The sequence below is a fragment of the Orbicella faveolata genome, unplaced genomic scaffold, assembly GCF_042242905.1.
Source record: "Orbicella faveolata isolate gen_17 unplaced genomic scaffold, um_ofav_v1 contig_1, whole genome shotgun sequence".
Taxonomy (NCBI): Eukaryota; Metazoa; Cnidaria; class Anthozoa; order Scleractinia; family Merulinidae; genus Orbicella; species Orbicella faveolata.
In genome coordinates this window covers 23725253-23750000 of record NW_028301536.1, presented here as the reverse complement: position 1 = coordinate 23750000, position 24748 = coordinate 23725253, and the positions used below count along the sequence as shown (strand labels likewise).

Here is a 24748-nt window from a genome sequence, read left to right as displayed (position 1 = left end):
ACAAACTTTAGTTCCTGCGGCGATCGTGAACTCCTTTCCTTCGTCTCAACAAATTGCATTGATCCACTATTTTCCCTAAGCTCGAGAGGCGAACGGTGAAAAATTTATATCCCTTCTCGTGGCGTTCAGAAACACAGCAGCTCGTAGCCACAGCTAAATAAAACAGCCCAGATCGACGACGAAGCAAGACTTTTCTGGGGAAGCATTGTCAAGGGTAACCCGAAAACACTGGGTCAGCGGACCACCCCTTCGGAACCCTCCACGGACCACCTTAAAATAGTGTAAAAATAATAAATAAAGATTTTACTTATAGGTTGTCTAATAGTTAGACTCGTGTCGGTGATTTTTCGAGTGTTACACTGTGCAAATGTAACAGACTTGGGTTTTAATACCCACCCCCCCCCCCCTTCCCGCTCCCCCCAAAAAATGCCTAAAAGCTGTTTTCATCGTAAGGAGATAATGCCGATGGTAAACAGAAGGAAAGTTCTTGCCTTCCATTCGTGGCTCAGTCTGGCTATGGAAGATATATTTTTAGGCCGTTTATTCTTGTTTGTATCTGTTATTCTTCCGCTGAGCAAATTGTGAAGCCTGGAACGAGTTCACGGACCCACGGGAGAATGGGCTGAACAAAATGGCAGAGGGGAAAGAGCACAAATTTCGAGGCTTACCAGAGGCTTCCCCGTACGCGTCTTTCATATACTTTATGGCCACAGCAAAGGAAATGGCAATGTGTAATGATATAAATTGCGCTCGAGCCTGAATCCAGATCTGTTACATTTGCACAACGTAGCGTTCGAAATTTCACCGTCACGAGTAATCTATTAGACAACCCGTAACTGAAATATTTATTTATTATTGTTATTCTATTTGGGGGGGGGGGGGGATCCGTAGAGGGGGTCCGTGGGGGTAGTCCGTGGACCGGTCCATAGTTAGTCCGCGGACCGGGATCAGTGTCTTCGGGTCACCCCATTGTCAAAACAAAACATCAAAGCCTGACTAGCCTCGCTTTCATGCGACTCGTCCCCGACGCCCACCGAGTGGTCCGCCATATTTGCATTCGGTGTATTAAGTAACAGACCGACGAGGACTATCAGATCTTTTGAAAGGTTTTGGATCATAAAATAATAAGCAGTCACTCCTTACGTCAAATAGAAGGTAAAACAGAAACGACATGGAAAAATGGGGAGATGTAAGTCATGTTCCCACTCTTTATTCGTTTGTCTAACTTCTTTTTTTGCAAGGGTGGAGAGGGATGTTTCTGGTTTTAATAATGCTTTATTTACCTTTGTGCGTAACCCTGGAGCCCACCAGTAAGCACGACGCTTTGAAGCTTTGAAAGTAAGCAAGGCTCGTTACGGCTGTCTACCACAGCGCGATAAAGTATTGACGGGGTTGGGGCAGTATTACAGTAAACTGGACATTTTCATGCCAGTAACTAAGCCATGAAATAGCTTTGGTTCTGTATTATATGTCAATTTTCCATCGAAGCTTGTTTGATCTTTGGCGCTGAAGGCTCGTATTTGATAACAAAAGGCAAAATGTCTTTGCGAGTTTTATTTCCCTGTTTAAGCGCTAAAGACCTTTCCGTGAATTTTATTTCTAATAGCACTTTATCAGATTGTGTGGATAACCTCTTGCCAGAAAGTGTGTTTTAAAATTTGACTTGTTTTCCTCAAAGGAAGGTCTTGAGGAATTTGTTCTTGGGATTCTTAGGGTTTCACCCTTCACGAATCCTATGTTAACACTTCAGTGGCGGGTGACGCGAGGTTTAATAGGTATACTGAAAAGTCTCCGTTGGCTTGAAATGAGTTTTTATGTCAAGGATTGACTGTTCATTGAATATTTCGTCCTCTTATATTACCGTGTCCAGAAATATAGCTCCGGTGTCCGAGATTTCTGCAGCGAATTTAATTGTAGGGTAACTTGAGTTAGCTTGTCCGATGAAGTGTTCGATGTCTCTTTTACTGAGGTTCCACAATGAGTATACGTCATTAATATAGATCACTGTAACTCTATCGACTTAGCTACGACGAAAACTATGATAAAGGAGGGTTCTTCAGGAATCTTCCTCGTAGTTTCGATCTGTCAAGGCTAAAACGCTTTCCGCCACTGAAGCTTGCTGTTCACGTGATTATTAGAAAGGTTCCTGATTTGAGGTAGTTAAACTCGCCGTCTTCGAAACAACTATATTTCGACTCTTTGCTTGGTGTACAGTACCACTTCACCACTGCTTGCAAATCAAACAAAATTAATTTCCAACCCCTCGCTAAAAAAAAAAAAAAGCTCGTGGATTTTGTCGGTGGTCTTCGAATTTCAGTAAATTTCGCAGTTTTCGTAAATTTGGTAATTTTCGCATTTTTCGTAACTGTGGACGGGCCTTCCTTGCAACTCTTTGAATAAATTTCGTAGATTTTGTCGATGGTCTTGCGAATGGCACACAACAACAGGCGAAATGCGGCTCTTTTTACGCAACATTGCTCAAATCACTGAACAGTGAAGATGGCAATTTTTAAAGCTTCCTCGTCTTGATAGGCGTCCAAATATGAAAAGTCAAACGCATTTATCTCTTCGCGAGAACGAACAGAAAAACGAGTCCTACAAATGCTGCGTAGCAATCGAAAAGAATTCCCACCATTACAAGCCGCTACAAAGCAAGGAACTTGCTCTCTTGAAAGATGGAAGGGTCCTAAACAAAGTCAGGAAGAAACACACGTTTATTCTGGCATGCACAGAATTGGATCAATATGGCGCGAAGGTGACTCGCCTAAGAATGCGATTACTAAAAATAAACCCACGGCCGCCAAGATGCTCCGACGACCTGTGCAGTTATTTCGCAGACGGCTGAAACCGTGTAAGGTGTATCAACACGGTGATGGTCAAATATCCTATGAAGAGCTGCTTAAGTTTCCTTCGAACAAAGCCTGGATCAGTTGCGCACGTTCACGGAAAGAGATAAAATCACTTTCCGTGAACGTGCGCAGGGAAGCAGATAAAATCAGGATATTGGGCCGAGTGATGGCGGAGTAGGAGCCCGCTAAAAGCCGTCTGCCTTCCAAAAGCTTTTCGTAGCCGAAAAATTGTCTAACCTTATCAGAAAACGCAGAAATAGATCGTCTACAAGTTCTGGAGACGAGACTTCGCCTTTGCATGAAGCAAAAAAAACTCAGAGATCTTGCAGAAACAGCAGACGAGAACACAAACAGCGACTACGAGGCAAACGACGAAATCATGGAGGCTCTCAGCAAAATCGAACAATTTGGAGAACAACTGAACTCCATCATCGCGAGACTGAGTAAGCTTGATTCAATTGAAAGCTCCGTCAGAAATATTGAAACCAATTTGGCGAACCTCAAAGCAAGAACGGCCAAGCTTGAAGAGTTTGAAGCAACGGCTTAGAACGATATAGCAGAATTAAAGAAGTCTTGCAGTTTCAATGGCGACAAGTGTAAGGAACATCGAGATGCGTTAAAGAAGCAGATGGGGGAGCAAAATAAAAGAATAACCTCTCTGATTGAGAGCGAGAGAAAGCTCACCGACCAAATAAACGACATCACCTCCAAGAACCTCTACCTTGAAGCTTATTCCAGGAGAGAGAATATCAAATTTTTCAATATCCCAGAAGTACGAGAAGAAGATACCGAAGAAGTGTTAAGAAATTTATGGAACGAGATCTTGGCTACCGCAACGCCCGCAGCGTTGAAATTCAACGTGTACACCGTCTAACAACCCGACGGAATAGCGACACAGCTCCACGTCCTATAATTGCCAGACTTCTTCGATATAAAGATGTCGAGGAAATTTTCTCTTTGGGCCGGCGACTAGAAGAGATTGATATCCAAATGTTTCGCGATCTTCCATTGGAAATCATCAAGCGCCGGAAAGATCAAATGGCAGTTTTCAAAGAAGCACGACGACAAGGCATGAGGGCATCTTTCAGCAAGAGCCAGCCCGACAAGTTGTTTATCAATGGCAAATTCTGGCCTCCGGGCAAACTTCTAGATGCAGCAGAAGAGGCAGATGAGTAACTGTGTTTACTAATTATACCTCAGAACTTTACTTTCTCTATTTATAAATCTTAGGTGGCGGGCGGCTTAGCTGTCCAACAATAATTACTCGATCTGGTTTTCACATTTCGTGCCTGCTAGTCACTTGAACCCCAAACTGATTAGGATTTTTATATCTTTGTTTATGCTTTATTTTTTTTTATTACTTGCTTAAATACTCGCGCTTTAGTATGTTTATATGTAACCGTTTGTGTTTTCATGTCACCAGCTTGCTCTTCGTATTATTACAATGCTGTTTTGTCGACTACCTCGCTAAAAATATTTGTAGATTTTTCGCTTACAATTTCTTTCAAAGCTTAAAAAATACAAATTCTGAACTGTATGCAAAACATTTTCGTCTGGCCATAACGCTGTTATTGTCGAATCAAGCAGTGCAGGTATCCATTGTATCTCCTTATATTTCAATACAAAACAGATAACAATACTATCACGGTAGCTTCTCTCAATGTACGGGGCCTTGGGAATAACGCTAAAAGAAGAGAAACTTTTAATTGGCTCAGATCTAAAAAATATTCGATTTACATGTTGCAAGAAGTACATTGTTCGCAAGAAAATTCTCTCCTATGGGCTACTGAATGGGGGTACAAAAGCCTTTTCGGCTCTTTTTCTAGCAGCAAAGCTGGCGTAAGTATTCTTTTTAATAATAATTTCGATCTTCAAATTATGAAAACCTATATCGATGATTCAGGGCGCTTTATCTTGTGTGACTTAAAAACAAATGGAAAAAGTATAACCTTAACAAATATTTACTCTCCAAACGAAGATGATCCTGCTTTCTTTAAAAATCTCCTTAATCACCTTCAAGATTTCGAAGAGAGACGAAATCATCATTGGAGGCGATTTCAATCTCGTTCTTGATGTAGAGAAAGATAAAAAAGGGGGCCTGTCCAAAACAGAACACAACGCGCAAACAACCATCCTTGAGATATGCGATAACCTCGATCTAGTTGATGCCTGGAGAATATTGAACCCCGAAGAAAGAAGGTATACTTGGCACCAAACACAGCCTACTGTCCACTGTAGACTAGATTTCTTCTTAACAAGTCAGAGTTTGCTGGGCAGCATTATCTCCGCAAACATTCTACCGGGCTTTAAGACAGACCACTCAATGATCACATTAAATATATCTCTTCACTCAAACCCAAGAGGGCCTGGTTTTTGGAAACTCAACTGACACATCCCTTCTGGCCGATAAGGATTACATTGACTTCATAAGGTTAACTATCCATGAAACACAGAACGAATACGAAAACGATCGATGAATCAATAAACCCTGCGCTTCTTTGGGATATGATCAAACTTAAAACTCGGGAGAAATCTCTTAGCTCAGTTCGCTGCTGCCAAAAAGCGTAAAACTTTGCAGAAACAGCATGAGTTAGAAGAAAAAATTGCCTTACTAGAAAAAGAACTGGAACAGCCGGCTGCCGTCAGCAAAACGCAAAAAACAAATAAAACAGAACAACTTGAGTTATTCAAAAGTGAATTAGAAGAGATTATCAAAGTACGTACCCAAGGGGCAATCTTGAGATGTAAGATTAAATGGTACAATGAAGGCGAAAAAAACAACAAATATTTTCTAAATCTTGAGAAAAGACACCTCAAAATGAGTACAATAATCCAGCTTAAAAGCACTGATCAAGAATTTGTCACATCTGACAAAGAAATCCTTGCTGAATGTGAAACCTTTTATAAAGAACTCTACACATCCCCCAAAAATGTGATACCAACAGAAAACGATCTTTTTCAACCTGAAAATGACACGGTTCTGGACAACAACGAGGTAATGAGTTGCGAAGGACATTTAACAGAACAAGAGTGGCTTAAAGCCTTAAGAAGCATGGATCGGGAGAAAACCCCTGGAACTGATGGACTCCCGGCTGAGTTCTACAAATTTTTTTGGAAAGACTTGTCTCCTCTTCTAATAAGTGCACTCAACTATTCATATGATGAAGGAAGCCTTTCGATCACACAGAGACGCGGAATCATTAAACTCATACCAAAAAAAGACGCAGAACCGCACTTAATTAAAAACTGGCGGCCACTAGCTCTTCTCAACTGCGACTACAAAATAGCTGCGAAAGCTATCCCAAACCGAATAAAATCTGTTATTCCAAAACTTATCAATAACGAGCAGACCGGTTTCCTAAAAGGACGATTTATTGGAGAAAACATTAGATTAATAGATAACATTATGAACTACGCTTCTCAAAAATACATCCCAGGGCTATTGCTTTTTATAGCTTTTGAAAAGGCATTGACTCGCTGGAATGGTCCTTCATTGAGCGCACGCTCCAGTATTTTGGATTTGGCTCTTCTTTGATAAGCTGGTTTCAAACATTTTACAAGAACATCGAAAGCTGTGTCCTAAACAATGGCTGGGCGAGTTGTTTTTTTCAACTACAAAGAAGTGTTAGGCAAGGTTGCCCTCTTTCGCCGTACCTATTTATATTATCTGCTGAAATCTTAGCTAAAGCAGCCAGATCGAACAAGAACATTAAAGGAATATCTGTAAACAACTCAGAAATTAAAATTAGCCAGTATGCAGATGACACAACCTTCATTCTTAACGGCACTAGCGAGTCATTATCCGCCACACTTCAGACGATCGAAACTTTGGCAGTATGTCTGGCCTCAGACTCAACAGTAAAAAGACCGAAGCTCTATGGATTGGATCAATGGTGGGAAATAAGGAAAAACTTTTTCCCGAGAAGAACTTTAAATGGCCAGAAAGCAAAGTAAAGGTCCTTGGTGTCTGGCTTTCCAGCGATCCCAATATCACATTAAATATAAACTATAGAGAAAAAGCGGACAAAATTAAAAACATCTTAAGCAATTGGAAATATCGCCGGCTAACATTACTCGGCAAAATCCAAGTTATTAAAAGCTTAGCAGCATCTCAACTTACGTATATTTTAGCTCCGCTGGCGACAAATCATAACACTATCAAAGAAATAAACAACCTTTTCTACAGCTTTCTTTGGGAAAATAAGGGCGATAAGATTAAGCGAAGTGTCATGATAAACGACTATAAAAACGGAAAGTTAAAAATGGTTGACATTGCTTCGTTTACCAAATCGCTCAAGACTGCTTGGATTAAAACATACCTTGACGATTCTAACCGCGGAAAATGGAAAAATTTTTTTGAACTTGAACTTAGGAAATATGGCGGCAAACTAGTCTTCACATGTAATTTAAACAAGCTTGACACTTCAAAGTTGATATCGGTCCAAGACCCTTTTCTACAAGAAATTTTAGAAATATGGTCAGAGGTTAACTTTGATGATAAAATCGAAACCGAGCAGCAATTTCTTGAACAACACATATGGCATAATTCGCTAATTAGGATCGAAAAAAGACCGGTCTTCTACAAACATCTTTTCCTGCATGGAATCACTAAGGTAGCCCAGTTAATGACGGACTCGCGCAGTTTTCTCCCCCTTGCAGATTTTATCAGCACTTACAATATAGGAATACAACCCATTAAGTATTTTGGCCTTATTTCTGCCCTTCGGCACCATTATAACACTAACTTTCTTGGTAAAGAACCTAGTAGCACAGACACTTCCGATACCTTCCTCTCCGAGACTTTTATTAAGAACGATAAAGCGAACAGAGTTGTATACCAGAAGCTCCTCTCTTTCAAAAGCACCGTTCCTTTTAAAAGCCAAGAGAAATGGAATGACAGCATTAAATCTGATGAAAGATGTTCTGCTGACTGGACTAGCGCCTATTGTCTGGCAGCTAGGTGCACAAAAAGCACAAAACTCGTAAACTTTCAATTCAGATTCCTTCATCGTATTTTACCAACGAACCTTTTCTTAACAAAAATTGATATAAAGCAGGACCCGAACTGCTCCTTTTGTACCAACCATTCTGAAAACCTGATCCACCTCTTCTGGAACTGTACAATAGTAGCCACCTTCTGGGAAAATTTGACTGAAAAAACTTAAGCAGGTCAATCTAATGACGATAGACTATTCAAAAGACACCGCCATATATCTGGGTCTGAGACCGGACACCTCTAAGTTTTCACATCAACTAAATTTCTGCTTTCTTCTGGCAAGATATTATATATGGAGCTGCAGGGTCAGCAAGAAGATCCCAATTTTAACAACTTTTCTTGTGTACCTAAAATCACAGTTTCGCATAGAGTCCAACAACCTCGATGCAGTTTCTAAGAAATGGAATCCTTTACTTCCACTTCTCACCATCACGGTACCATAAAAGCCATCTATCTACTTTCTGCAAGCGAACCAAGGCCAAAGTGCAATTGAGAGTTAGACATACCACCAACATTTTTAATTTAAATTACTTATCTCGGAAATCTTTCTGCACTGCTTATTTCTTAATTGTATCTATGATTAATTATTAATTATTAGTAATTGTTGTTAATAAAATTACTATATCAAGTACGTAGTTATTGGATAATAATATTTAAAAAAACTAAAAACCGGGCAGAGGAGTCGCCTTTTTTTTCTTTCTTTTTATGTATTGTTACCACTAGTTTTATCGTTTGTTGTTAAACCTGTTTTAGGTATTTTAATGTAAGTAATTATGTAGCTTTTTTCCTCTACGGTTATTTTGTATGTTATTCTGTATGTGAACAAATAAAAAAAATAAATAAATAAAAAAAGAGATAAAATCATGGAACTGAGAGATTTTAATTGGGAAAAAATCGATCCTAAAAAGACTGGAAACACTGATATAACGTCTTACATCGCCACGTTTGAAGTTCAAAGGAAAGCAAATGGTAATAAACGCGCTTCCAAGGAAAAAACAGGCCCTGACGAAAAGACAGATGTGCGTGTTCGAAGGCATTTTTACAAGGTTTTAGACCACCATTTTTATCACTACTATCGCAACACTCACCCCGAGCGAAGAATGGCTATTTGTGAAGAAATTGAATGCACTATTGTTGTTGACGACCTAGCTCTGACGTGTTTTAGGGAACATTTAACCCTTCAAGATGACATGAATACATGGATGCTATAAATCTTGACGGACACTTTTATGATGTTGTTTTCACATAAGAAAAAGCGTTCATTTTCAAGCTTTAGAAACAGACAGGAAATGAGCTCGCAGCTCGTTCAGAGTCAGTCATAAGAACCTTTCGCAGGTGTGATCAATTATTTTCCTGTTTATTCAGTTGTAAAAACAAAACAAAAACCCTTGAGTTTTCGACAATTTGGTCTTAGTTTGACGAGGTTTAAGGTACAAAATTAAATTAAACTTTATTTTGTGAAGGTTCCTATTACAGCTATTCAAATTTACTGGTTTGGATTGTAGATAACACTCGCTCCAGTAAGTTCTAAACGCGTCAGTGATTACCAAAGTAGCAAACCAGACGACAAATGTTAAAGAAGTCACATTGAAGAGCCAAGGAGTCATTAAGCACTGCAAGTGACGACAGTGTTTCATTTCTTGTTAGTGGTGGCCGGCGGGGGCAATATAACCTAAACTTGTGATCCGTGCCTTTTTTTTGCCTGTTTTGTTTTCCTCCGGCAGGTCACTTTTTAGTAATACCTGCATAAAAAGATACAACAGAGATTTTATTCAAAGAGAAATTATCTAAAGTTTCTTATCTTTCATCTCTATGTGTATTTCTCTAGCATACTTGATTAATTAAGTGACATTTTAGAGAACGAAGCTTATGTTTTGTCAATCCCTTCAAGTGAACGAAGTATTATTTTAATAGTACTGTAATAATAATAATATTTACATTTGTAAAGGGCGCTATTCTCAACTCCATGCGCCTAACAGCAAATAACTAAATGAAATAGAACAAATAACTAACTAAATTTTGTGATACTGGACTTAAAATTGACAATTAAAGGCACAGTGTCCCTCTTGATTACCGAAAGTTGGCCTTTTTTAATATCGATATCATATTGCCAAACGCTACCAATCATACAAATAAATTAGATCAAAAGATCCTACACAGTAAAATTGAAAAGAACAAGTTCTTGAGGAAAAAAGCGCAGCATCTCAAGTATGGGAGGGGATAAAAGTTCATCATTCTGATTTTGTGACAGGATGGCAAGAGATCAAAATTGACAGGCTGGTGGAAAATTTTGTTTTGAATGGTTTGTTTGTTTGTTTGTTTGTTTGTGTTTGATTTCGTTTCATCATCCTCGGCGTTTTCTTCTTTATTTTGTAATATTAGCAAACTCACAGCAGTAGTTATTAAAACACGATCATCCGGGACAAAGTCATTTCAAAAGCGTGCTCTGAGTCATATCAAACACCGGCATCACTAGTCTGTTGCCGCACAAGAAAAAATACAAAGTACCGTGCATTATATTAGGCCTCGTCCACACTACGCCGGAGATATTTGAAAACGCAGCTTTATTTCTACAGTTAGGCGTACAGTCCACACTAATCCGTCACCAAAACGAAGCTTTTCAAAACGCTTCTCAACCCGGAGGAATGTGAAAATCAGGGTTTTAGTTTTAGTGTGAAAGTAAAACATTTTGAAAACGGAGCTTTTCAAAAACGATCACGACACGATCGTATGATTCCCCTGACCGAGTTTTCCTCAAACGCAAATCCAAAATGACCGGTGATTTTAAATTTCTCCGGGGTAGTGTGAGTGGACGGAAAACATTTCATGCGTTTTCAGAGTGAAAACACCGTTTTCAAATTTCTCCGAAGTAGTGTGGACTCAGCTATCAGTTAAACCGTGACTCCATTCATACCCTCCTACACCGCCAAAGGTATCATTGGCCACGTCTAGACTTAACACGAACATATACACTAACGGTTAGAAAATCACATCATTTACCTGTAATAAAAACTTTTCAAAATCCTGGATACAAGAAAATGATTCTGAGCCTTTCATCGTCTGTGTTACAGTCAATCGTGAGTTTGTGACCAAGTATAATTCCACAAAAAGTTTAACAAATTGGCGTCAGTTCTTGAGGCGTCTGTCTTGTTATTGATCATGAATTACATCATAACCCTGTCAAAGTAGCTGTGGATCCACGAGGCGATAGCCGAGTGGATCCGCAGACAACTTTGACAATGTTATGACGAAATTCATTGTCAATAACAAGACAGACGCATGAAAAACTGACGTCAATTTATTTTTTACGATAACAAACTGTCAAATTGTCCGCTCTCGCTCGTTGCCGCATCGCATAAATTATAAATTCATGTGTTTGTCCGCTTATTGACGATGAAAATTAGCCAATGAGCGCGCGAGAATTTCTGCAGTTATTTCGAGAGTTTGTTTCATGTCAGAACCAAGTACTCAATGACGGACCCAGTGGTGCTCATAGCAGGAGGAAGGGTGAAGGTGATTTTCAGACCTTTGGCACCGAATCCTTATGACCACAAGTTAGACCGACACGATGTCTGTCGGTCAGGCAGACGAAAGAGTTGAGAATTAGTTATTTACCCACACTTTTCCTGTTAATGATGTATCATACCTTACAAGGCTATTTGTCTGAGCGACGAACGGTTTTATAATTCTACACTCAAAGCTATCCACGATATTTTATTTCGTTCTTTTTTTTCTTGCTTTTTGAATACCAGGAAATTTCCACCTATAAGATCACTTGGAGCTGTGTGAGATATAGAACTACCAAGAAAATTAACTTACGCACAGTCAGTCAGATCCTCCTCTTTTTGAAATCTTGGACGAGACGACAAACTGTCTTTTACTAATACCGGGTTTAACAATTCATGCCGATTATCAGTCCTGTCAGACTCTTCATTCACAGACCTTTTTAACTCTTCCATCAGTGACATCAGGTCCAGCGTCTGCCAACGCTTGTTAAGAATATCCAGCATCAGACGTTCAAGGATCCTGAATTCGCCAAAGGGAGCGATTAACACGAGGCTCTCTGAAGCTTCTGGGATACTGATTAGGTTCCAGCTCCCCATAACAAATTTAATTTTGTCTGGAATTCCGGACACCAGTCTTTTCATTGGCCCTCCAATAAAATCGATAACCCCAAACGCCGTGACCATCGCGGCTACAAACAAGGCAAACAGTGAAAAGTTTTCAAAGAAAAATGGTACAAAAAGAACAAAGATCAGCTGTCTTTCTTAATACTGTTACAAACGTACCACTGTGCTAAATGTAAAGAAAACAACATAGGGAGATTAGCGGGCATTATTCTAGGATCGGACGGCTTAATGTGAGCAGGTCGGGAAAAACTGCCCACACGCGTTCGGTACAAGCTTCCGTGAGCACGGGGAAATCGACATTTTCAAAGACATTTCATGGCATGATAAATATGTCCTTATTGATTACGTCAGGTGGGTAACCGGAGATGGGGAGTAAATGATTGCAAAGGCACCACGCTCTTCAGACACATGAGAAATGTTACTAAACAGTGAGGAACACGCCAGGCTAGCGCAAAAGCTTGGAAAGTTTTCTTTTAAACGAAAGTTGGACATTGGTTTCGTTGTTTTTGTCTTCGCCCATCTCAAATATCTGCCATTATTATACATTGTTGTCACCATCTGTCTTCTGAAAGCCTACAGTTAACTCTGGGAAACAGCGCAACCTACAGATTATTCACTAGTCTGCTAGCCTTCGGCTTCGGCTGATAACACTTACCTCGACCTTGATTATTCCGGATATCACAAAAAACTCATCCAATACTTGTTTATTCATTTCATCCGTAAGAATGATAATCCATCCCAACCCCAGACTGTACTACTCTTGCTCATTTATTCTCAAACACTTGCTAGGATATTACGAATTTATAACCACTTAGCCTGCCTAGCTTGGCGGTTCGCCGCTCGTTAACGCGGCATTAGCGCTCGTTATCTTAGCGCGCTTAAATTGCTTAAAAACAGCCAAGCTACGTAGGCTAATAACCACTAAACACTTTACACCTATACTCCACCCCCTTTGTTCACAGAACTCACCACCCCCAGATTTACCTTGGGATGAAAGAAATGGAAACTCAGTAAATATATTGATGTTAGTCAAATATAACGAAATCACGTTATAGGTAAGGTCAGGTTAATACAAAGTAGATAATATTTTATTTTCATTCTCACCAACCTTGCTTGTGTTTCCACCTCTCTATGACCGCTGACACAGCTGTCTCATTAGTCTCCATTTCCTTCCGTATCTCCTGTATCTTCCTTCGCCTCTCTCTTTTATCCAGTCTTTCTGGCCGTGGTAGCCGTGATTTCACCTCGCCTAATGCTCGTCTTTTCCATTCAAATACAGTTACATCGTTCTTTGAGCCGAAACCTTTAAAAAACCTCTCAAACCCTTCTGAATAAGAATTCTTTTCGCCAGTAATAATCAGAACAGCAACATTACTATGATACGTTGTGGGAAGAGGATCAGTAGTTTTCCTCAGTTTCCCTATCTCTTGTAAAGGAAGAGCGGGCCGTAGCGATCTGACAGGTTGCGGTTTCTCCGACAGCAAATCTACTAGATCATACAGCTGTAAAGCCTCAAGAACGTCTACAAATAACTTCACAGGAGTGTCAGGAAATAGTTTGAAATATTCATCGATCCCTGGAAAGGGACTCTAAATGATTTATAAATAAGTCTCGTAGCACCGTGGTCGCCTTTTAGTCTTGACTTGAGTTGACGGATGACATCTTCACTGAGATCTTTCAAGCGACGTTAAAATGTGTGATCTAATAAAAAAAAATCCATTATTTATTTGTAACGGAAAAGCCTTTTCACTATGATTAACTTTTCAAGACATGATTGATCGTGGCAGTTATATACATAACTTAAGCTGATGTCAAATTAAAGCCTGAAAAAAGTCAAGGGTCATGGGTTCGAATCCCGTTCAGACTTCAATTTCACAACTGCTAAGTTGTATATATAACTGCGATGATCAATCATGTCTTCATCCCTTTCTCCGCAGTTCAAATATATTACATTTCATATGTTCACTTGCATTCTTCGCCATCTACGGCGAAGCTCCCAGTTGGCTTGATAGCTCAGTTGGCGGAGCACTGCACCGGTATCGCAGAGGTCATGGGTTCGAGCCCCGTTCAAGCCTGAATTTCTTTTTCAGGCTTTCATTTGACAGCTGCTTTAAAACTGTATATAACTACGATGATCAGTCATGTCTTCGTCTCTTTCACCGCAGTTCAAATATATCATTCATATATTCACTTGCAGATTAACGTTTATCAGTTGGATCATAATCATTCGATTTTCGCACGATAGCGAGAACTACGGGAAGTGTTAGTTGTCACAACCACGTTGGTATATGCGGCAGCCAAGACATCTAAAGCTAAGATATTTATCCCTTTTTGTCTAAGGACTGATGAAATGAGGGCCTGGGAGGGGCTTTTTATAAGAAATCGATCGATTTGGTTCCCACATTTTCTGTCACAACGAGTTGTCGACTGAAAAAAAAAAACCTTCAAACCCTTAAACGAAAACACTAAAAAAAGAGAACCGTGCAATACAAACCGAGAGCTAGAATGTCATTCATTTCAGTGTTCTTACTGGTACCTGTAATACAACAACGGGTGGGAAAAATTTCCCTCATACTTTGTCTTCATAAACCTTTATAAAGAACTAATCTCTTCTCCGACACAGTTTCTAGTGTTAAATTTGACTGTAATTCTGAAACGTTTTTCAAGCATTCCTGCATTAGTATGCAGACTTTCGACCCTTTTATTCCCAAACTGCTATGCGGCGATGGCATCGTAGAACATAAGGTCACTTGTCATATAGCTGGAATTTTTTCCCCAACAGCGCGCTCTCTCATGATTCTTCGAGGTCACATGACATGTCACATTTAACAATACATGTATGTATGTGTGTGTGTATGTACGTATGTATACGTAATTGGCCACTCCCCATTGGGGCTTTTCAGGACCAATGTAAACAAACAATGAAAAATAAATATTCAAATAAACATAGCTAGGTTAAGAATCCCAACTGGCGGGAGGCAGACCAGTTGGCTATTTACAAGCGTAGCGAGAAGTTGAACTCGTTTGAACTCCCACCAAACGTCTCTGAGCGAGCAAAATCGTAAATCTCTGACGACAGAGGGTAACAGTGCAATGTTACCCGCGAATGTTGACAGCACTTGACCGACGACCGTCTCTACGACCGCTCGTCTTCGTTGTGCTTTATAACAAATGACTAAATTTTTGGTCCCTGGGAAACCAGTTACAGCGCCTTTACTGAAACCGGGGCCACCCAGACAATGAAAACCAATCAGATGACAGAACTGAAACGATAGATTCCAACATTTTCAAATCCAGCCAATCAAATGTCCGGTATAAAACAATGAAATCTCAGCTTGTTCGTTGTGATGCTTACGCGAATACGGTGTCACTTAATAAATTGTCAACCTCAAACCGTTAGTACTCTCGCGTGCTTGCGGGCGTAAGAGTAATTCTAGGCTGCACTTTCCCTTGGGTCGTTGGTTGGTTTAGAAAATACATGAAAAGAAGACCTACAAAAGAGTGTCACTCGCAAATGTATCTTGCTAGCAGAGTGTATGGATTAGGGTTCGAACATTGTCGCGGATGAAGAAACCTTTCAAATGGTCTCTGAGTAGTTTCGCACGTGGCAGGTTTGAAATGTACGAATTGGAAAGGGATTATCTTCGATAGAAGGGAAAGGAGCTGAAAGCAAACTTCAAGGAGTGAAATTGAAAACTTAACTTGATACAAAAATGGACTTGAATTCTTTGCTCGAAATATCGTCGATTTTTCAAACCAGGAGAGGGTCCTATGGTGCCGTCGTCTTTTGTTTTTGCCGGAGTGATTTTACACGCTGAGGCTTGGAAAGTACAACGCGGAAAAAAGAAAGAATTTTCGATGAAAATGTTATTTTGAGGTCATTCTACTGAAATAGAACCTGCACTGAGATTTTTGTGAAACTTTGCCGATTGATTGTTTATATTATAGGAAGTTAAATTTTGAAATAAAAATGAGGGGTCCCCATGTTCGTTTAGGAGCAGCAGCACCTTGTTTATACCCATATAAATCCTTATAATAGAACCATGATTGTAGTCACCATTGCTTGCTAAATTCACGTTTCCGACAATTGCTTTTTGTTCTACAATGAGAATTGGTCCATATTTATTTTACACAGAGAAATTTATTCCTCAATTCAAAACAACAGAAAAAAAATGATAGGTCACCATACTCGTTTGCGAGAAAATGATGATTTACCTCTATGGCGAGGTCCAACTGTAAAGAAAAAGCCGCCATTTTTTAATGCGCGCGCGCTAAGCACGGGTGAAATTATGCGCGGTAGGGATGCGCAATGCAATACTGGGGAATAACCTTAAGCACAAGCACGAGCGCAAGCGCAAGCACAAGTACAAGCACGAGCCCAAACACAAACGCAAGCACAAGTGAAAGCGCAAGAGGAAGCACAAGCCAAGGCGCTTATATGTAGGGGGCCTTTTTCCGCCCTGCACAAGCGCAAACACAAGCGCAAACATGAGCGTAAACACAAGCGCAAACACAAGCGCAAGCACAAGCGTAAACACAAGCGCTAACATAGGCGCAAGCGCAAGCGCAAACACAAACACAAGCGCTAGCACAAGCGCAAGCAGAAGCACAAGGCAAGCTTAACCGCAAGCACAAATGAGAGTGCAAGCGCAAGCACAGGCGCAAACATAAGCTTAAGCGCAAGCACAAGCACAAGCCCAAACACAGGCGCAAACAAAAGTTTAAGCGCAAGCGCAAGCAGAAGCACAAGGCAAGCTTAACCGCAAGCACAAATGAGAGCGCAAGCGCAAGCACAGGCGCAAACATAAGCTTAAGCGCAAGCACAAGCACAAGCCCAAACACAGGCGCAAACAAAAGTTTAAGCACAAGCGCAAACACAAGCTTAACCGCAAGCACAAGCACAAGCGCAAGCGCAAGCACAATTGAGACCGCAAGCGCAAGCACAGGCGCAAACATAAGCTTAAGCGCAAGCACAAGCACAAGCACAAGCACAAGCCCAAACACAGGCGCAAACAAAAGGTTAAGCACAAGCGCAAAGACAAGCTTAACCGCAAGCACAAGCACAAGCGCAAACACAAGCGCAAACACAACCTTAAGCGCAAGCGCAAGCACAAGCACAAGCGCAAGCACAAGCGCAAGTGCAAGCACAAGCGCAAACACAAGCACAAGCGCAAGCACAAGCGCAAGTGCAAGCACAAGCGCAAACACAAGCACAAGCGCAAGCACAAGTGCAAGTGCAAGAACAAGTGCAAACACAAACACAAGCACAAGCGTAAAAACAAGCACAAGCACAAGCGCAAACGCAAGCATTACGGATGACCCGTGCGCAAACACAAGTACAAGCGAAATCATCCGAACCCTCTGCCATTTTAGAGAACTGGTTAGGCGCGAGGTAATCTGGATCCAGTGTTTTCATTGGCCAAACATTGTGCTCCTCCTTGTGAAACATTGAGATGCAATGAGAAACAAAAGTAACTGGTTGCACGAAGAAGCAGTAGTTAAGTTTTAATTATCAAAGAATGACTGGTCAGTAGCTGCAGCTTTTAATCAGTCGATCACTAATTCTGTTCTAGTCAAAGTTCGTATCAACTTTAGGCTAGCTACACTCTCCAGCCAACATTAACAGCATTACTACACTGACTTTTCAACATATCATAACTTTCATGGCTAGAATTTAAAAGGACTTGCGGCGTCAGGCGTTAAGGCTCAGAAAAGTATTACAACCCTAAGACAATTATTATCCTCACTGTAGCAACTAGCCGAGGCTTGATAACCTGCACTGTTTACATCCCTTTTGGTTAATAATTGTTTAATATTTGTGGACCTAAACAATCAATTATTAATAAATTATAGTTACCAGAGATGTCTTGCGTTTCAAGATCAGATGGTTCACCATGTGTTCTTATTCCACTGTCAGTCGTCTCTGTTGTCATACTGTGTGTTTCTTGGATGTTCTGCTGATGCCCCTGAACGAACTCATATTTCTCGGAGTGCAGATGTTTTGTTTCTGCTTTCCTTCCACTCTGTGCAGTTGCCTCATCCCTCGCCTTGCAATACAAACTAGAACCAGAATTTCTTCGGCGCCTTTTTCTAGGTCCTTCAAGGCCTTCAGTTTCTTGAGCTGCTAACGATAACGCAAGTGAGAAATGAAAAGACCTTGTTAACACAGACTGATCATTCACCGTTCGGTTATAAAATTCATCTTTTATGTCCAACAGCGACTTACAAGAAAATTATCTTAATGTTAGGAGAGGGTTACGTCCTTTTGTACTGATATGTCGAGGCAATCACCATTGTATTGCCTTTGTCTAGGAGTCTTTCTTTCTTTTGTATCGGTTCTTATGTATCGGTACACGAAGACAGAACCGTCATGGGCGTGTCCATCCCAGAAAACAGGCTTCTCAGTCCATGACCCTCCCTCCCCGTCCAATCACTTAAGAAATGGCTAATTCTTAAACAACACAAAAAGTTGTCTTGAAATAATTATAAAAAATAAGATACAATATGGTCAATTTTGTTTTTGCCGGAGTGATTTTACACGCTGAGGCTTTGAAAGTACAACGCGAAAAAAAAGAAAGAATTTTCAATAAGAGTTATTTTAAGCACAAGCACGAGCGCAAGCGCAAGCGCAAGCACAAGTAAAAGCGCAAGAGCAAGCACAAGCGCAAACACAAGCGCAAGCACAAGCGTAACCACAAGCGCACCTACAAGCGTAAACACAAGCGCAAACACAAGCGTAAACACAAGTGCAAAAAACAAGCCCAAGCACAAGCGTAAACACAAGCACAAACACAAGCCCAAGCGCAAGCACAAGCACAAGCACAAGCGCAAACACAAGTTTAAGCACAAGCGCAAGCACAAGCACAAGCGCAAGCACAAGCACAAGCGCAAGCACAAGCGCAAGCACAAGCGTAAACACAAGCACAAGCGCAAGCGCAAGAACAAGTGCAAACACAAGCACAAGCACAAACGTAAACACAAGCGCAAACACAAGCGCAAGCACAAGCGCAAACACAAGCGCAAGCACAAGAACAAGCACAAACACAAGTACAAGCACAAGCGCAAACACAAGCGCAAACAAGAGCGCAAACACTAACGCAAGCGCAAGAACAAGCGCAAACACAAGCACAAGCGTTAAAACACAAGCACAAGCACAAGCGCAAGCACAAGTACAAGCGCAAGAACAAGTGCAAACACAAGCACAAGCACAAGCACAAGCGCAAACACAAGCGCAAACACTAACGCAAGCGCAAGCATAAGCGCAAACACAAGCACAAGCGCAAGCACAAGTGCAAGCGCAAGAACAAGTGCAAACACAAGCACAAGCACAAGCGCAAACACAAGCGTAAACACAAGCGCAAACACAAGCGCAAAAACAAACGCAAGCACAAGAACAAGCACAAACACAAGCACAAGCGCAAACACAAGCGCAAGCACAAGCGCAAACACTAACGCAAGCACAAGGACAAGCGCAAACACAAGCACAAGCACAAGCGCAAACACAAGTCCAAGCGCAAGCGCAAACACAATAATTCTAATATCACCGTGAAAACGGCCTTGACGCAGGCATAAGCACAAGCGGAAGCACAAGCACAAGGATCAAAGTTTTTCCTTTTTCTTGAGTTACCGCTCAGGCATAACACAAGCATAAGGATGTTTACCACACGTGGTTATGTTTGGCCAATGAAAACACGGGATCCAGATTACCTCGCGCCTAACCAGTTTTCTAAAATGGCAGAGGGTTCGGATGATTTCGCTTGTACTTGTGTTTGCGTCGAATTTCGTTTTCACTTGGGTCATCCCTAATGCTTGCGTTTGTGCTTGCAACTGTGCTTGTCCTTGTATCGCTAGTGAAAACCAGGCATTAATTACAACCGAAAACTGTGTAAAAATAGAAACACGCACAGAAAACAGGAGCGGAATTTATTTGTAAAAAAATTGTCCAAATCTACTATTCTATGATTTTAAACAACCGTAAAAATGATACTTTTTGTGTTCGTAGTGGAAAACGGTCAAACCAAAAGAGTTTATCACATTTGTAAATGTAAAATCTAAAGTAAAGTCATTTCATTGTTTCGTACTGGTCATTTGATTAGCTGGATTTGAAAATGTTGGAATCTATTGATGTAGTTCTGCCATCCGATTGCTTTTCATTTTCTGGGTGGCCCCGGTTTCAGTAAACGCTCTGTAATTTTGTTTCCATCAAATCTCAATCTTTCCCTCGGCTCCTCCTTGGGAAACATTGAGATGCAATGAGAAACAAAAATAACTGGTTTCACGAAGAAGCAGTAATTAAGTTTTTATTATCAAAGAATAACTGATCAGTAGCTGCAGCTTTTGATCAGTCGATCACTAATTCTGCACTAGTCAAAGTTCGTATCAAGTTTAGGTTAGCTACACTCTCCAGCCAACATTAACAGCATTACTACACTGACTTTTCAACATATCATAACTTTCATAGCTAGAATTGAAAAGGACTTGCGGCGTCAGGCTCAGAAAGTACTACAACCCTAAGACAATTATTATCCTCACTGTAGCAACTAGCCGAGGCTTGATAACCTGCACTGTTTACATCCCTTTTGGTTAATAATTGTTTAATATTTGTGAACTCAAACAATCAATTTTTAATAAATTATAGTTACCAGAGATGTCTTGCGTTTCAAGATCAGATGGTTCACCATGTGTTCTTATTCCACTGTCAGCCGTCTCTGTTGTCATGCTGTGTGTTTCTTGGATGTTCTGTTGATAGCTCTGCACGAACTCATATTTCTCGGAGTGCAGATGTTTTGTTTTTGCTTCCTTTTCACGCTGTGCAGTTGCCTCATCCCTCGCCTTGCAACACAAACTAGAGTCAGAATTTCTTCGGCGCCTTTTTCTAGGTCTTTCAAGGCCTTCAGTTTCTTGAACTGCTAAAGATAACGCAAGTGGACACTGAAAAGACCTTGTTAAGACAGATTGATCATTCACTGTTCTCTTATAAAATTCATCTTTTACGTGCAACAGCGACTGACAGCAAACTTATCTCAATGTTAGGAGAGGGTTAAGCCCTTGTGTACTGACATGCCGAGGCAATAACCATTGCATTGCCTTTTTCTAGGAGTCTTTCTTTCTTTTGTATCGGTTCTTGTGTACCGGTACACGAAGACAGAACCGTCATGGGCGTGTCCATTCCAGAAAAGAGGTTTCTCAGTCCATCACACCCCCCCCCCCCCCTTCATCCCCACAAAGAAAATTTGAATAAAGAGAATGCTTTACTAGATCGGGGGGGGGGGGGGGGGAGGGCTTCCAAATAAAAAGGACAGGGGTGCTCATTGGAAATTTTGAAAAAAAAAAACCCTAATAGGTGTGAAGATCCTGTTGGGCTGGTGGCTTCAAATGTTTTTCACCCCATAAGAAGTAGCAATTTCTAAAACAAGACATTATTTGTGCTCGTGTTTTTTTTGGCTCAATACCCTCAAAGGTACCACAAAAGCTCCTGCTGTGGACCTTTTGAGGCTGAACACCCTGAGAGGTACCAAAACTGTATTTTGAACTCCTAAAAGATATGATGAGCACCTCATCCTTTTTATATGGGAGTCCTCCTGTCCCTGAGTAGTAGGTGCAACTATTAAAGAGCAATTTTATACTTTATCTCGACAATTAATGAAAAACAAATTAAATTGCGACAGTGAAATCTTACTACCACACTCTTGCTAAGGTCAACACAACATTTTGTATGTCATAAGTAGGCTAGATTTGTTTTTTAATTTTGGTGGAGGGGGATTTATAAATTACCTTTCTACATCTTGTCACAATAAAAAAAAATATATATATATTGGCTTCTTGACTACCACACTCTTGCTAAGGTCAACACCACATAAAATAAATTCTCTCATTTCATCATGTCACAATGAAAAAAGTTATATGTTTAACAGTGCTGCCACAGGCTTTTCTGGCTATAAGCAGACTCTGGAAGCGGACTGAAATATAAATAAAAATACAATACATTAATCTTACACTTACCACTCTCTTCTTCTTGCCAAAGCAATCTCCTCTGTACATTTCCTGCCACTGCAATCTCCCTTCTTAGTTTCTTGATTTCTTCTTCTAAGAATTGCCTTCTTTGCCTTTCGAATGCCCATTTGTTTTCCACATGTTCCAGTTTCATCAAAGTCACATCATCCTCATTTTGCTTGAAGCAAAGAAAAGAGTCTGAGTTCCTGCAACTTATTCCTCGAGCTCCAAATTGCTCCTCTCCTGTTGCATCAGACTCTAAAAGGAGTTAAATGAAAAGTTATCAAATAGATTCTTCCTTGTTTACCTAACCAGATTCTCAAAGTTGATCAACACAGCGAAATCGTTCACCCCGGAATAATGAATACCTGCATGTCGTGGAAGAAAGACACATGACTACAGACCTGATTATAGGTTTCCATACACAATACACATGGATCAATGGTGCAGGAATATTAAGTCACTATTCTGTTATGTCAGTGTGTTTACTGAAACCAAGACCACCCAAACATTGAAAACCAATCAGGTGGCAGAACTGAAACTTACAATAGATTCAAACATTTTGAAATCCAGCCAATCAAATGTCTGGTACAAAACAATGCAATTTCCTCTCCTATCCCCCCTCCTCATAATGTCTCCCCTCTCTGCAAACCCCCTATGCGTAAAATATATCCAAGTGCACATATTCATACACATTTCTTTAACAATTCCCAGCCAGTAGGCATATCATATAGCTTCCCACAAACTAAGACTGACCTTATTTTTGTCTTAATATTTCCATGTGGCTGATAGCAAAGACGCAAAGTTAATATGTTTCAACACTTTCCCTTCTTTTTGTAGAAGCATTAGATCAAGGTAGGCTGCCTTATACTCCTGTTCATCAATATACACAGTCACCGCAACATCCTCCCCACTTGCCAGCTGTTTCATTTCATCAGTGACTAGGAATTCTTGAAGGCGATTCTGCATTGTTCCACTTTTGTGCATGTCCCATAATTCCTTCAGAGCCGATGATGTCTCTGCTTGCACTGTGAAGCAGAGAGAGCCCTCGCTCATCTCAACCAGTTTGGAATATGAAACCAAAACAACTTTGTTGAAGGCCTCCACAAATTCATCAAGACTAGAGCAGCTACGCAAAGCCATACCACTGGTAACGACCAAGAGACCTCCAGCGATCGTTCGTAAATCACAAACCAGCTTAATTGCTGTTGAAACAATATTGACACAGCAGGTAAGTCTAAGAAATATAAGTTGGCAATATAATAAATAACTCTGCAGTAGTAATATAATTCTGAGCACTGTAAATAAACCACAATTTTCCTTCTCAGTGTTATTCCTTGTTAGGGACTATATGTATGGTACTTTAAGTACAAGAACAAATTAAGGGGTTAGAAAACCTGCAAAGAGGGGGAAACAAATCAAAGACAGGATAACAGGGTACTCAAGGTTAGAGTTGCTCTCCATTTGACCAAGGGAGCTTAAATTTAACCAAGTACCTACGCCAGTTTGAATTTCTGGACATTTCCAGTGGCAAATAAAACAGAATATTCTGGAATTTTTAGAAAACTGAGGACAGCAGATCATGCAAATGAGCTGACTGAACCTATCTTTGAGGTAAAGAAGAACAAACGTCCTGGTCAATTGACTACAGTTGAGGTAATTCATGAACCCATGGCTTGATTGACTTAGACACAGGGGAGCTCCTTCTAGGAACATAAAAATTAATGCAGGTTATTCTTTCATTCTGCTGCCTTATGAGAGTATACTACAAAAATCACCAGACCATGGAAATTGGGCTTGAATGTTTGTACAGTAGAGACCACTCCCACTTCTTTGGCTTAACCCACTACTCACATTCTTTTGTGTTGTTGTGAGTTGACTATACAAGCATTTAGTTCAAAGAAAAGGTGGGGGAAGGCAAAGAAGAAGATAAATGGGTTAAAATAATTTTTCTTTACTTTTAACACATTTATCCACTTCTCTCAATTTCCCTATGTTTAGTTTCAGAGCATTGCTCACAGTCAACTCAGAACAACCCAAAAATATGCAGCTGCAAGGTTAGCAAAAGAAAGTGGGAGTCAGGTCTCTGTACAAAAATTTGAACCCATTCCATGGTTTGGTCGTAATTCATTTTGTAGTACATGTAGGTAATCATATGAATGAGAGTGTATTTCAGGATTGACTTGAAAATTCTCTCAAAATTACACAATTTGAAAGACATTTTAGATCTCATGAGTAGGGTAAATCCTGACTTTCTCAAGCATTCATGCAAATTTACTTATATTTATCATAAAAGAGTGCATGTTAAAAATTAGCAATAAATTTTCCTCCCTTTAGCCAATTGAAGTAACTCTGAGCATGTCATGATTATGATGTATATTAGGGCTTTACCAAGCATCTGAACTCCAGGGATCCCAACATCAAGTTCACAAAGGAGCCTGCATCTGATGGCAAGCTTGCTTTCTTGGATGTGTCCATATCAAGGATGAAGGATCCACCAAAGTTATATCTTGTGACACAACAACTACTAAGTGTGGATGCGCAAAATTTCATAGAAACAGAGCTGAGGGAGAGCCAGAGAGCAGCAAGTACAGGTCAACAGCTACGCACCACAAATGTGTCCCTCTCACAGGACTACGTGCACTTGTGTATCCGAAAAAATCTCTAGTGCCTTTTAATTTGCAGGCAGGGTGAGCACCTTCCATGTACCTTTCAACACCCTCAGATCACAGTCTGTGAATGCATGCTGAAGGTGCCACAACGGATGGAAAAAAGTGTGG

General features: G+C 40.5%; 3 protein-coding genes and 2 pseudogenes across 4 annotated transcripts in view; 1 reads left to right on the top strand and 4 right to left on the bottom strand.

The window, feature by feature from the left end:
* Positions 1-24748, bottom strand: part of LOC110054612 (uncharacterized) — a 76339-nt pseudogene that overhangs the window by 49998 nt on the left and 1593 nt on the right. The window lies entirely within an intron of this gene.
* On the top strand, positions 3026-4036 carry LOC149118465 (uncharacterized; annotated as a pseudogene).
* Positions 9731-24748, bottom strand: part of LOC110054558 (uncharacterized) — a 40597-nt gene continuing 25579 nt past the window's right edge. The window contains exon 7 of the mRNA XM_089272147.1: positions 9731-12040. Coding sequence (XP_089128273.1) covers positions 11661-12040 — 380 coding nt within the window. The 3' untranslated portion in view covers positions 9731-11660. The remainder of the gene's footprint in view (positions 12041-24748) is intronic.
* Positions 13428-22362, bottom strand: LOC149118464 (uncharacterized). Its single transcript, XM_089286650.1, has 5 exons — positions 22320-22362; positions 21978-22226; positions 20618-20884; positions 17833-18099; positions 13428-13676 (listed from the first exon to the last, which is right to left on the bottom strand). The coding sequence occupies exons 1-5, from the start codon at positions 22360-22362 to the stop codon at positions 13663-13665; spliced, it is 840 nt and encodes a 279-aa protein (XP_089142776.1). The 3' UTR covers positions 13428-13662.
* On the bottom strand, positions 22069-23350 carry LOC149118463 (uncharacterized). Its single transcript, XM_089274914.1, has 2 exons — positions 22725-23350; positions 22069-22226 (listed from the first exon to the last, which is right to left on the bottom strand). The coding sequence occupies exon 1, from the start codon at positions 23109-23111 to the stop codon at positions 22737-22739; it is 375 nt and encodes a 124-aa protein (XP_089131040.1). The 5' UTR covers positions 23112-23350; the 3' UTR covers positions 22069-22226; positions 22725-22736.